Genomic DNA, 13,531 nt, shown 5'->3' on the forward strand with positions numbered 1-13,531 from the left:
GTTCACTAGGACGAGGACTTTTATGCAAACCGTTCAAATGGCCTTTCTTTTGGTGGAAAGAAAGGTGGTGTTTCAACGAGGATCGCAAACAACCGAAAATCATATTTGACACGAAAAAGTTAATCGAAAACCCTAATCGCTCTAAAGGAGTGCAGCCGCATGAGACTGGTGTGGAATAGGAGAGTGCATAAGTATCCACTTCCCAAGCACACATGAGCTCACACGCCCCCAACACAACTATATGCTGATTCAAACTCCTACTCAACTACTGCTGATTCTTATTCCGTTGATGGTTGGTTTTCATCTCTTTTTTGTTTAGCTAATTTTCAGTTGCAATTTTTCAGTTTTTTTGTATTACTTTAAATTTTCCTCCATACATTATGCTTTTTTGCCTTCTCTCCGGTATTTCCTCCCCTTCATTGTGTTTCGAAAACGGTAGTTTTCTTCACTACCAGTGCCTCACTCAACTCCTGCTCAGTCTCTTCTGCCAGTTTTCCTCATCCCTCTTGCGTTTCACTTGCTTACCTTTTCTTCCATATCTATCCGCTCACGTACGTTTTTCTGTTTTTTGTTTTTATATATTTTCACTTTTTTTGGGTACTTTTTGTGTTTTTTGCTTTTATTTCGTTTATATTCAGAATGTCGCATCGGTTGCTCTGTTGCATCTCATTGAAATAGGATCCTTGTTTTCTAATTTAGTATTTTCCTTTTGCCGTTTCTTTGAATGATTCACATTTTTTCGTGTTTTTTAAATACCAAGCTATTTTCCAGTGCTCCTACATTGCTCCTTTCAATCGCTTATTTTCAATCCGATAGATTTCCTCATTTCCTCTAAATTGATTTTCCATAATTCAATATCAATGTGTTATACAGAACTTTACAATCCGATCTTTCCTTTCTGCTTGAAATTCTGGTGCTTTTACCTTCCTTCCTAGTAGTTCTCTCTTTGCTAAATGTTCCATAAATCCTACACCTACCAGTGCTCAGTAGTTGCAGTTATCGTTTGTTGTTACAAAAACAAAAATATGGTTCATTTGCCGAAGGTACCTTCTTCTTTTGCCCCAATCTAACTTTTTGACGATTTCATTTTCTTGGTTTTTGCGATTTTTTGTTTTCTGCCATTTTCTGCCGCATTTCATTTTGCAATATTTTTTTCCTACTGCCGTTCCCCAACCAGATTCAGGGGCAACGTCAGTATTATTTTGCAATCTTTTTATCCTTTTTCATCCTTTTTATCCTTTTTCATAGTTTGTTTTCTATTTTTTTGTAATTTTTTATATTTATATATAATTTTTTTGTTATTTTATAATATTTGAAAGATTATATTAATGTAATAAGAAATTTATGTCGCGTGCGTGAAGAGCTACGCATAAGCTGGGAAATCGTGTTCCGCTTGCATCGACGAGTAAATGAAATATTCAATATTTGATTGTGAATAATGAAAAAAAATATACGAAGGTCCACCAAAATCCATACCCCTATCAACGCCCATCTCTGCTAACTCCTTTCTGCACGAAAATTCTCCCTTCGTTTCTCGGTTTTCCGAAACGGTAGCCTCGAGACAACTGGCCCGATACACAACACAGTTGCGATATTGCGAAGTAACGTGCTCTATATTTCCTTCAACTGAGTCTTACCGCTCGTAGGCAAATGCAAATGTTTAAGTACGGATTATCTACGTGGCAAAAGGAGGGAGAAATAAAGATGATCGAACCGTCGTGGAGAGAGAAGTAGTCATAAAGGATATTGCAGGACACGGATTCGGCGTTCCTTTTACATTCCCATCTCGCCTTCAAAACGCAGCAGCATCGTATCCACAGGTTTAGTTCGGTTGGTTCTTGGCCTGGTGAGCGTGCAGCACGGCCACGGCCTCTTCGGCCTTCGCCTTGAGCGACTCGCTGTGCTCCAGCATGTGCACCAGCTCCGAGTTGTCGATCTCGAGCAACATACCGGTGATCTTACCAGCCAGATGCGGGTACATCGTCTCAATCAATGGGAACAGACGCTCGCCAAGCATTTGTTTCTGGTCTGCCGGTTGGGCAGCTGCCAGCATGGAGGCCGTAAGCGGCTCTTGTCCTACGCAGGAAAAAACAAATTTCAGATTAATAACACATCACCAAACATCAGGTAACACGAATGCTTTAGGTTGAGAATTTTCTCTCCACACTTACCCTTGACAATCACAGCCTGCTGTGCGACTGGCTGCGCCGGAATCGGGACCTGCTGCGGTACCTGCGGGTTACGCATGTTCTGTGTGAACTTGAAGTTTGCGCCACGAGCCTGACCAGCTGTCATTTGTGGAGCAACCGGACGCGTCTGCATGTTGGCCGCCGTCTGCTGGCCGGTGATCGGACGGGCCTGGTTGCGCATGGCAGCAGATGCTGCTTGAGCCGACTGGGCATTCGGAGCCTGCTGGTTAGCGCCGCGTACGTTACCCGCCTGGCGGTACGGATTGTTGGTGGCAATGGTTGCGCCCATCGTCGGATAGCCACCACCAGGAGCGTTTGCGGCTACATTCTGATTGCCCGGGGTGCGTGGTACCTGTGCATTTGCGGACCAGCGCGGAGCAGTGCGGACCGGTGCGACCTGCGGACCGTAGAAGCGCTGCGGCTGAGCGATGGTTGGCACGAAGTAGCTGCCGCTCTGCTGGTAAACCTGGCCGATGTGCTGCATGCGCAGGCTGTTCACACGCTGGATGTACTGGCTGGCCAGGTGCGACTTGCGTTCCTCCTTGCGCTGAGCCAACGCAACGTACAGCGGCTTGCTGCCCACGATGCGTCCGTTCATCTCCGTTACGGCCTTGGTTGCTTCGTCCGGTGCCGAGAAGCACACAAATCCGAAGCCCTTGGAGCGGCCTTCGTCCAGCATCACCTTTGCCGAGGTGATCGTACCGTATGGGGCGAACTCCTTGCGCAGGCGCTCGTCGTCGATGGTGTCGTCCAGGTTCTTCACGTACAGGTTCACGCCGTGGTAGCGCGTGAGACGCTCCATCTTGAGTTGCTCGAAGCGACGCTTCAACTCCATCTGGCGCTCGTTCTTCTTCTGAGCGCGGCCAACGTACAGCAGCTTGCCGTCGGACAGCTCCTTGCCGTTCAGCTCCTGCACGGCACGCTCGGCCGCCTCCGGACTCTCGAACGCCACGAAGCCGAAGCCACGGCTCTTGCCATCCTTCGTCATCACGCGGTGGCTCGTGATCGAGCCGTACTTCTCGAACATCTCACGCAGCGCCTCCTCGGTCAGATCCTCGCCGAAGTTCTTCACGTACACATTGGTGAACAGCTTCGCCTTCTCGCCGAGCTCCTTCTCGCGCTCCTTGCGCGAAATGAAGCGTCCGACGTAGACCTTCTTCTCGTTCAGCAACATACCGTTTACCTTCTCGATCGAGGTGTTGGCCGACTCCTCCGTCTCAAAGTGTACGAAACCATAACCCTTGCTTTGGCCCTTCTCGTCCTGAGCGACCTTACAGCTCAGAATGTTGCCGAACGCAGAGAACGTATCGTACATTGCCTTGTTGTCGATCTTCTTGTCCAAGTTCTTGATGAACACGTTGCCGACACCGGACTTACGTAGCGATGGATCACGCTGAGACCACATAATACGGATCGGGCGACCCTTGATCGGATCAAAGTTCATCGTGTCTAGCGCACGTTCAGCTAGAATTGACAAAACAAATATTTAGTACGCCTTCGAATACTTCTACAATTTTGAAGCTTAAAGCCTTTTCAATTTTGATCAATACATGTTATTCCACTGGTTGGTTTAAACCATGGTCATCCAACCAACATAAGAAGAATTGTCTTTTCCCTATTATGGATAAAAACATCAGAGTTGTTTTACCCATATCCTATTTCATTTGAAACTTTCAATTAATATCATACTAGGCTCAACCCGAATGCCAACTCCACTCCATACTTATTTATCATCCCATTTGCAATAAAGAAATCGTCTACATTATTAGCGTTGTTTTATTGCTGCTCTTGCGTGCCCTTTTTCCTGAAACAACCAATATTGCGTCAAGCGAACAAATCTCTTTGGGGTTTTAATTGCAAATGGAATTATCGATTGCATTTCATGCAATCGCTTTTTTCTTGTTACGGGGGAAACGGGCAATCATTTACTCTCATGCCCAATGATCGGGAAGGGTGCTAGGGATCCACAAGGGAAGCCGATCGGAAAGCAAGAGCATCCCATTTCAATGTAACCATCCCCTTTTCTCCCTAGACTAAACACATCATCATGGACAATAAAGCACATTCCAACAAAATGCATCCTGTGTACGCTGATGTGGCGACTGTTGTCCAGTGATTATTTCGACCCATCCCAGCATAAATAATATGAAAGGCGAGTGGATTCGCTGGCTTTGACTCTCCCCTACCAATATAACTGCCCTCCTCCCTCTCTTTTTTAACCAGCATATGCATACATCATAATTACATTAACATGTTTTCCCACTCCTTTCCTGGTTTCACCTCGGTTATGATGTGACCGCTCACTTCACTCATGCGACTGGATAAAATCATGGATAAAGGATTTTTTAAAACAAAATACATCGATTTCAGGATATACGTTGATCTAGTCGACAAAAATGAAAAATAGCTAAAAGTATCATGTACGTGTGATGCAGAAAATAAATGGAATCGACGTATGTTCCCCTAACATGTGGGAATTTATGATAGGAAAGGTTGTTCCACAATAAAACTCTCAACCTCCTATTTTTAATTATTTACCTATTATCATTTTGTTTGGGTGTGATCACAAATGTATTGAGAACTCAATGTTATTTGCTGTAACATGAATGAATAATATTTTCATTAAAGTAATGTTTGAGCTATAGGCCGGAGGAAATCAGCATTTAACAAATTTTACATTAGTACACAAAATCTCATGTAAAGCTCTCAATGGTTTGGTGACCATTTAAGCCAACACAAAACAACAAAACGACACATACGACGGTGGAAAAAAAACGATACGGTCGTCCATCTACTCCGACAAACGATGCACGCTCAACAATGCCAAGCAGAAGACGACAAACAAGCTTCATTTCCGGCATACATCAGCACGAAGGCAAAGTAATCGGACACGTAAACAACAATTACAAACTAAAATGCAACAATTAAATTAGTTACTAAAACCCCCCGGCACCATGCAACGCATATTTTCGTTTGTCAAAGAATGTTTTTGACGAGCAACTACATCAAATACTCTCCCTCAGGGGTTTGAAGAAAATACTTGGAGGGAGCAAAACCAGTTTCTCCCTTTCCGAACTAGTTGAAAAACTGTCATAAAATGGGTTGATCGTCGCACTCAAGGCAGCCATCAGTATGGCGAGCACGGTCGCTAGCTATGGCTGGGGTTGGTGGAATGGACGAAACGAATGGTCAACGAATAGCAGCACACCTTGTCGCCATCGATTGATGGCACATTTTCCCTCCCTGATGTGATTCGATGATGTTTTCGGAATCGGAGGGAACCGCTGTCCGAACCCTTCTCTTTTCTCGTTTTGAAGGACAACCACATTTTTACCGTTGCATTTTACGATTTATGCTCCATACAGTATTATTTAATGTTATGTGGTGAGGAAAAAAACAAACTGAAGGAATGTACGACCTTATTTTGGCACATTTAACAAATTACAGAAGAGCCATAACGATTTCAAGTTAGAATCAAACGAGAACCAAATTGTTACAATATGCACTGTTTTTTCTGCAGAACTCTTTTCAGTGTAACGGGGTAGTTGTGAATCATATAGATTTCCCATCCGATAACGTCCTTGACAACAAGCAGACTGCTATGTAGTCCGTACAGGGCTTTTCGTATCAAAATTCTAATCGAATTCCCATTTGCATCACAGTTCTTAGGCTATAATATCTTTTAATGTAGTGAAAATAGATGATTGTAAGTTAAAGCTATGAGCATTTTAAAGGGCGTGCTCTCCCCGAGGTAAAGGATGCATCAATTTAAAATATCCAGAAGGAAGGAGGTTAAGGATTTCCTAACTATAAAGGATACTGGATAGAAGCAGGCCGTACTATAAACTGCTTTTAAATGCATACGAATTTCGCTGTTTTTCATTGCAGCAGTCGTCCTTCGAATGTGGCATCAAGATGTGTTTACCCACCAAAACAAGCATCCCTTGCACACCACCAGGGGTCGCCTGCGATGACAAGAAACGCCGACTTGACAGACCAACGTCAACGTGACGTTACCTCGCACAGCGCAACGGGCGAGAAAGGAACCGCCCGGAGAAAGCGAGAAAAATTTACTCATCCAACATGGCGGCAGATGACGGTTCCCGACTACACCATCGGTCAAACAAAACACGTGTGTGTATGATGGGATTTGAACCGAAAAGAAACCCCTGGGGATGAATCATCGCTCATGTATGCGCCTTTTCTTTCTACTTTAACACACAATTTGCACTTAAGGACTGTGTACTCACCATCGGCTGGCTGCTGAAAGTTGACGTACGCGTAGCCAAGGGAGCGACGTGTGATTACATCGCGGCACACGCGGATGGACAGCACCGGTCCGGCCGAGGAAAACTTCTCGAAAAGCGTGGCCTCGGTGATGTCCGAGTGCAGATCACCGACGTACAGAGAAGCCATCTGGTAGTTCGGGGCACCAGGATTCATTATTTCAACCGAAACACGCGGTGAGGGCTGCTGCTGGCTACCGGTGGTGTTGGGTTGGACGTTCCGGACGTTGGAACCGAAACTTTCACTCCTAATCGGTGTTCGCACTGAGCCCACCGGGGGGAGGACGACACTGGGGAACGCGGGGAGTTTCTCCTAAAAATTCCACACACGCGAACCACGCACTACGAGGCAGCGACACGTCCGCTTACGACGGCTTCGATAACTCCACACACAGCAAACCGGGTTGAAGCAAACGAACGAACGCGAGCGACAGAGACAGAGGCACAGGAAAGGGAAAGCGACCTTTTTTTTTGCTTCCTTCGAAAGCTGATTGCGCTGTACTGCTGTTGCTGCTGTTGCTGTTGTTGCTGCTGTGGCGTTGCGTTTGGAAACACGATGTGCTGGCAAAATTAAATGAAAAAGAAAAAGAAAAGGGATTCGATTTCTTCCTCAAATTGGGGGCTGCAGATTCTTTAGCTACACACTTGGCAGACTTGGACCGAGAGATGCTGATGCTGTTTTGCGGCTGCTAGATTTCACGAAGGGGAAAATTCTTCGACGATTCACGCTTCTTGCTTTTTCACACACGATTCTTTCCTACGCACTCGATTTCTCGACTTTTTTTTGCGAAAATGAAAATAACGTTTTAGTGTAGTGTGTTTGTTTGTGTTGCTTTTCACTGTTTTGCGATTTTTTTGGATGATTTTTTGATTTTTTTAATGATTTTTTTGGGGTTTTTTGTTGGTATTTTTTATTCACAAAAAAATGTGAGTGGTTGTGCGATCTTATCCAAGAAGCACAACCGCACAACGTCAGCGACAATCTTTGTCTGATGAAGAAGGCTGGTGGTGTCAGTCTTACTAGTCTAGTGTTGGCAGAATCGGGATTCGGAAGATTTGAAGATTCGATTCCTAGAGGGATTCCAAAGATTCGAATCCCATCTGACAGATTCTAAAGATATGAATCCCATTTGACGGATTCTAACGATTTGATTCGATTAGGATTAGAATCAGATTTGATTGGATTGGAACTCGATTTGATTCGATTCTGACTTGAACCTAAACTGTTTGAATCGACTCACAATGATTTGAGTCGAATTAGTCACATAACGAGTCGATCTAGAGACAATGTAATTTTGGTAGGCGCGCATGATATGATGGATTGGGACTCGGATTCGAAGATCCGGATCTCAGAATGGATTTGAATCGAAAGATTCGAATCCCTGTAGGGATTCAGTTTTCCCATCACTACTTCCGACGCTTGGCGAATCGCTTTTTTTCGCAGCTCCCGGAAGCGACTGGCGAAGATTCGAAGATTCGATCCCTAGACGGATTTCAAAGATTCGAACCTAGTAAAGTACCCCGAACCTACTAGGTTCACAGGTTTGACAACCGGAAGTGACCTTCTGCCATCAGGCCTGTACAAAACGATTTCGGTTACGAAACTGAACCGTTTAATGTAGTGCTCATTGCTTTTGCTTGGGCCTGTATAATCTTCAAACGCACAATCAGCTCGCAACAAAATATACCAATGTTCATTCGTATCTGCCCCAGCAAGGTGGCCATACCTACCTTCGATATCTTTCGCCTCAATTTAATGCCTGTGTACACCTGATGAAGAATGCACGACAGGCACACACAAAACTATTCTTTTTCACTGTTCACACATTCTCAGGGTATGAAATTTGTTCACCTAACATCGTCATGATGGTATTTTCACTACACAAGTGTCTTGTATTATTAGTTTGTTCTTTTTTTATGATTTTCCCTTCGCTTTCCGATTAGAAATTTTCTCTGGAGCAAATTTGCGACACGGCTTGTTTCCGCTACTACCGAAAAGGAAATGTCTTTGCGACAAGCTTTTACGGCACAGATTGCTATGATCCAACGACATCATATTCGTGCTCCTTTTTATTTGAAAACCCATACTTTTGTCATCATTGCAGGTGGAAAATAAAACGAGAAAAATGGGATATCTTTCTGATGTACGATTTCATTCGACAATTGCTAACACGTATTTGCATCCGTTCGGCTTTTTCCTTGATCATAAATTTCATATTTGTTTATAATTAACTTCTTCACCATCGGCATATTGCCGACTGCCTGGTAAAATACTGCCAAATGTAAATCGAATGACGATGATTATCACGAATGCAATAATGATGAGGTGAATCAAATTAATTAATGAATACCTAACCGAGAAACGGTTGTAATAACTTACAGAACAAACTTAAAGAACGTCATGTACACATTAAAAGGCTCGTGATTTAAAGCAAAGCTTGTCTTCGTAAATGATTGAATGCACGGGATGGCATTAGATTTGATTGGAATGGCCATTTGTTGATTATCGAATATCTAATGAGACGCTAGCTCAAGCCATCATAATAGAAGATGATATTAAGGATTAGAAACCGATGCTCTAAATACGTAGGTTTAAGCTGCTGGCCAATATAATTAATCGAACTATAACACTATCCAGTTCATGGCAGTTATTCCTTCTCTCCATGGAAATAAAATATGAGATCCAAGTACTGTGTCTAAAACCCAACGAGTGGCCGCATATTTTGTAGGATTATTTGAACTAAATTAATAAGAAAAATCAGCCCTTGTTTCTTGATGAGCTATACTTTTTTTCCTATTCCTTTCGGTATAATGGCAATTGGCTTCCATTGGTTTGCTTCATTATAATTGGTTCTTATATCTCAATTCGTCTCCATGATCGTTAATATTATTTTTTGTTTTGTATTTTTGGTAATCCTCTGCTAACGAATTCATCATATCTAAACGCACGTAACAAACAATGCGACTGATGGCGCAGCGATGCTCCCTTGATACTGCTCTAGTAGCGCCCAGTTTGCGGAAACACCGGAAATTGAACGTCTCAATTACACTAGTAACAAACGCAGGGGTATCTTTCCCTGCTGACCCGAAAGGTTAGGTCCCGCTTTCAACTACTCATATAAACCGTGTCCTGCAACAGATAAATGGACACCTTTTTTCGACAGTAGCAGGGCCACTCATAGAAGGGAGTTGCTTCAAGAAGCTCTTCTTCTTTGGTAAGGCGACCTTTCCCTTGCGCCCAGTGGTGGGTTGCATTTTTACCAGTCAATGCTGTCCGCACCATCTTCTCCCACGCGTATGATCGCCATCGAAAGCGCCCCAGAAGACAAACGGTCGCGCAACGGTCCGACTGGATCGGACGGGGAAAGGTCGTCATCGATCTCGACAGTTTCCAGCGAAGGAGAGGAGTGTTTTGACCACCACGGCTGAATCGCCTTCAATGATGGGACCACATCGATCACTTCCGAAAGGGCGGAATCGAAGCTCAGCACTATCTCGTTGCTGGCGTTCTCTGTTTCTTGTTGGTCTTGGACAATAACAAGGGAGGGGTCTTTTGGGGCGGTAACTGTAGAATGCTGTTTGGTATGGATGTCCTTTTGCAGTTCAGATCGATTTAGTCGATTATTCCCTTGGCCACTTATTCCTTGCGGTGCTGGTTGCCAATGCACCGCTGCTTGGGACCTGCTGTTCTCATCTACACCCCCTTCTTCCTCTCCATCGCGCACACACTCCTTCGTCACACTAGTGCCCTGTCCTTCAAGCATTCGTATGAGTCGACTTTCGAACGGTTTAACTAGCATCTCGTAGGGATCGAACGTTTGATCCTCCGAACTGCTAGTAACAACGGCCTCCGAATCCTCCGCCACCCATTTGTTCATAACGCTCGGATACTGCTGTGGTGGCCGCTGCCGGTGACCATTGCTATCCCGCAGAGCTGCCCGCGAAGACCGGTTCGATCGCGTCACGTAGGGATGATTGTGTCGACGTTTCTTCGTCCCTAAAACCTCTTCCTCGCCGGCTTCGGAAAACGCTGTCGTCGACGATACTTGGTCGTGTTGCTCGTCCGCCCGGCCAGCATGGTTTGTTGGGTAGTTTTCCTTATCGTTTGACGGCGGGAAAGCATTGGTGCGGGCAGTTGAAATCCCTTTCGTCCTTGATTTATGCCCCTGGTGGTGACGTCCCCGGCGATTGCTGTTGTTGCTGCTGTCCGCAGCAGCTGAAGAACGGCTCGTTGACGGCGCCGGTTCGTACGTTCGGTTCGAGCTGCCGGAGGATGTGTTCTGCAGCGAGTACCAATTGATCAACCAGTTGTTGCAGCTAAAGCAAATGTGCTTGTCCGCATTATCGCCCCGCTCAGCCTGCAAGCAATGTGACAAATGTAAAGAAACACAACAATCAATAAAACAATCATTTTTCGTTGCAGATGCAATAGCTTAAGATACAATTGATAGAGCAAATTTATCCCATAATTGTGTAAGTTTTAGATGTATTATACCACCTTTCACATACACAACTATTGAGTTAAAAGAGAGAAACTGAGATGAGTTTCGCGGTTATTTTGCTGTACTAACTTCAGTATTCCTACCACAATCAATGAACGAATAGGACTGTTAACTAATTACGCTAAAAGTGGTGATAACAGCGAGAGCATCGATTGCAACTAGAAAAGCGAAAATTATCAAAATAAATGCTGAATTTATCTTTGTTACTGCCTAAAAAATCGATTTATCTTAATTAACTGTATTTAAATTTATCAAAATCGATTCGTGTTTTGTTGTAGAAAATATATAAAAACCTAAAGAAAGACTACGAGATTATCAGACCAAACAAATTTAAAAAAGAATCAATTGAAGCAAGCGTTGAACTAAAACAATTGTGTCATTATGTATCTCTTCAAACCATGTAAAGAGGAGAAGGGCTAAGGGTGGTTCTATTAGAAAGAAAAAAACTGGAAGAAGAATGATCAAACAGCGACTATCGGAAACGTGGTACGGATGAAGACGACGAAACATAGTTTCGGTTTCAAAATCTCTTCTCCAACACCCAACACCGAATGAATTCTTGTCTCACATATCATCCTTTCCGGCGAGCAGCTTTTGGGAACGATGGCGCGAAAGGTTGGCCAGCTGTTACTATACTGATCGAGTATCAAAAGGAAGAAGAGGCGGACTAAGAAAAAGGTTTTATGTTCGACGACATTCATGCGTCCATCAGCCTAACGGTTCCGCGCGCTCGTTTCTAGTGACATAAAGAATTATCCTTTCAAAACGACGCCGCGAGCCACGGATCATCTTCGGGGTGTAGGAGTGTCTCGAAGGGCTGTGTGGAGACAACACACACTCCTACCCATACGAACGCAGGCGCAGGTCATAGGGCGAAAGAAAAGGGCAATAGGGACAGAATCGGGGCGGTCACACAAGCACACCAATGTACCGCGAAGGGCCGGAAGGAGGGAAAGAGATAGCGTGCGGTTGTCGAGAAGCCCCTGAACGGAGGTATGGTAAGTTTTCCCGTACTTGGCTCTCGTTCCGTTTTCCACGTTGCTGGCTTGCATCCTTTGCCCGCTCAGTGGGAAGGATAGAGAGCGCGCGGCGAAAATCGATACGCGCCAAGCCCTAGAAGCACGGCGTGTGAAGCGGGGTGTGCCGAGTGAAGGAATCCCGGACAATAGCGCCAGAGAATCGGGGGCACGACGGGTAATCACGATGATTATCATCGCCCTATCCCCGTCCCGGAGTGCCAGGGCGCGTGGGAATGTGGACGGGATAAGGATATGCATTACTGGCGTCCCAAAGGACTCTTACCCGGAACTTGTACTTCTCGTAGATCACGTCCACTATGTTCGGTCCGTTCCGTGGCTCGAAGATGTTCAGCGAAAGGTTGGTGTAGATGCCGCAGATGAGGCACACGTTCGTCTTGCGTCGCAGGACCGTCGCCATCGATCCGGTCGTACCGGATGCGGCCGGTCCACCCCGGTGGTGGTGCGTGGTCGCGGAGGAAGTGGTCGGTGGATCCGCCGTGCCTCCTCCTCCGGGCTGCGGTGGCTGTACTACGTTCCCTTCGGCACCGTTCTCGGCCGCACTTCCGTTTTGGCCGTTATCCGCGGCGGTTGCACTTCCACCACCAGCACCACCACCACCACCGGCTTGTTGGCCACTCTGGTTTGCCGCATTACTTCCGGCAGTGGAAGAGGAAGCACTGCTCATGGTTTGAACTTCGATTGCCGTTTTGCCACCGGACGGACGGTCTCTGCTTCCTGTGCTGGATATTTTATCCTTACTTTGTCCACCTGCGTTTGAACCGATTTTTGTCTCCTACCACAGCTCCGGTGTAGCCGTTTTTTGACAACTTACAAAGGTGTCTCGTTAAATTAAATTAGTCTTCCCAGCGTTGCTTCTCGTAGTAGGCGATGGAACAGACGAAGGAAAAACCAAACGCACTCGAATCCCTAGCAGGCGACGGTGGCCGAAGGGATGGATAAGATTATTGAACTTTTCCGCTGCCTCTCCTTTCCTTCTCACTCTCCCTCTCTCCTTGTTCCCGTGTGTCTTCTTCACTTTGATTTCTCCGGTGGACGACGGTGAATCCCGTGCCTGTGTGTGCTCAGGGCGATAGTTTTGTAACGTGAAGCCACAACGTCGACGTCCTTTCGTTTCGCTGGTTCGATCACGTTGTTCCGTTGTTACCGCTCTTGCGCACCGTGGCCGCCTTTTTGCATCAGTTCACAGTTTCATGTACAAGCACATGCACAAGCACAAACACAGGAAGCGCACGCACGAGGATAAAGCATGGGCATGAGAATTTTGAACAAAAACATATTTTCTCTTCAAGACTGTTTAATTCCAGCATCGAGCACGAATTGCTTATTTCTTTAGTTTTACTTATTGCTTCCAAAGCCAACGACAATTTACTGCGAGATTAATCGTAGCCCCGATCCTCGAGAAGACCTAACGATCCGGGGACGATTATATGCGGGACCACACAACACGCTGTTCCGGACGCTGTGTGACAAGAGCGACGAGACCGGGGCGACTACCACGGCGAGGACGACCGTGT

The 13,531-nt window shown here is 45.5% G+C and overlaps 2 protein-coding genes across 2 annotated transcripts; both read right to left on the reverse strand.

Annotated features, from left to right (window-relative positions):
- Positions 1-384: 384 nt before the first annotated feature.
- Positions 385-7,459, reverse strand: LOC131288496 (polyadenylate-binding protein 4-like). The gene is made up of 4 exons (XM_058317638.1): positions 7,121-7,459; positions 6,440-7,036; positions 2,172-3,653; positions 385-2,076 (listed from the first exon to the last, which is right to left on the reverse strand). Exons 2-4 carry the CDS (start codon positions 6,630-6,632, stop codon positions 1,823-1,825), a joined length of 1,929 nt encoding a protein of 642 aa, XP_058173621.1. The 5' UTR covers positions 6,633-7,036; positions 7,121-7,459; the 3' UTR covers positions 385-1,822.
- Positions 7,460-8,751: 1,292 nt separating this feature from the next.
- On the reverse strand, positions 8,752-12,780 carry LOC131286140 (uncharacterized). Its single transcript, XM_058315031.1, has 2 exons — positions 12,280-12,780; positions 8,752-10,833 (listed from the first exon to the last, which is right to left on the reverse strand). Exons 1-2 carry the CDS (start codon positions 12,679-12,681, stop codon positions 9,733-9,735), a joined length of 1,503 nt encoding a protein of 500 aa, XP_058171014.1. The 5' UTR covers positions 12,682-12,780; the 3' UTR covers positions 8,752-9,732.
- Positions 12,781-13,531: the final 751 nt, after the last annotated feature.

This window comes from Anopheles ziemanni, chromosome 3 (assembly GCF_943734765.1).
Source record: "Anopheles ziemanni chromosome 3, idAnoZiCoDA_A2_x.2, whole genome shotgun sequence".
Classification (NCBI taxonomy): domain Eukaryota; kingdom Metazoa; phylum Arthropoda; class Insecta; order Diptera; family Culicidae; genus Anopheles; species Anopheles ziemanni.

What these genes read in the sequence shown, in the direction of transcription:
- LOC131288496 (XM_058317638.1), bottom strand. Translation starts at nt 6,632, where the DNA reads ATGAATCCTGGTGCCCCGAACTACCAGATGGCTTCTCTGTACGTCGGT. An exon ending in CTTTCAGCAGCCAGCCGATG is followed by an intron (nt 3,654 to 6,439) that starts GTGAGTACACAG and finishes TGTCAATTCTAG; the next exon opens with CTGAACGTGCGCTAGACACG. An exon ending in GCAGGCTGTGATTGTCAAGG is followed by an intron (nt 2,077 to 2,171) that starts GTAAGTGTGGAG and finishes TTTCCTGCGTAG; the next exon opens with GACAAGAGCCGCTTACGGCC.
- LOC131286140 (XM_058315031.1), bottom strand. Translation starts at nt 12,681, where the DNA reads ATGAGCAGTGCTTCCTCTTCCACTGCCGGAAGTAATGCGGCAAACCAG. An exon ending in ACGAGAAGTACAAGTTCCGG is followed by an intron (nt 10,834 to 12,279) that starts GTAAGAGTCCTT and finishes CATTGCTTGCAG; the next exon opens with GCTGAGCGGGGCGATAATGC.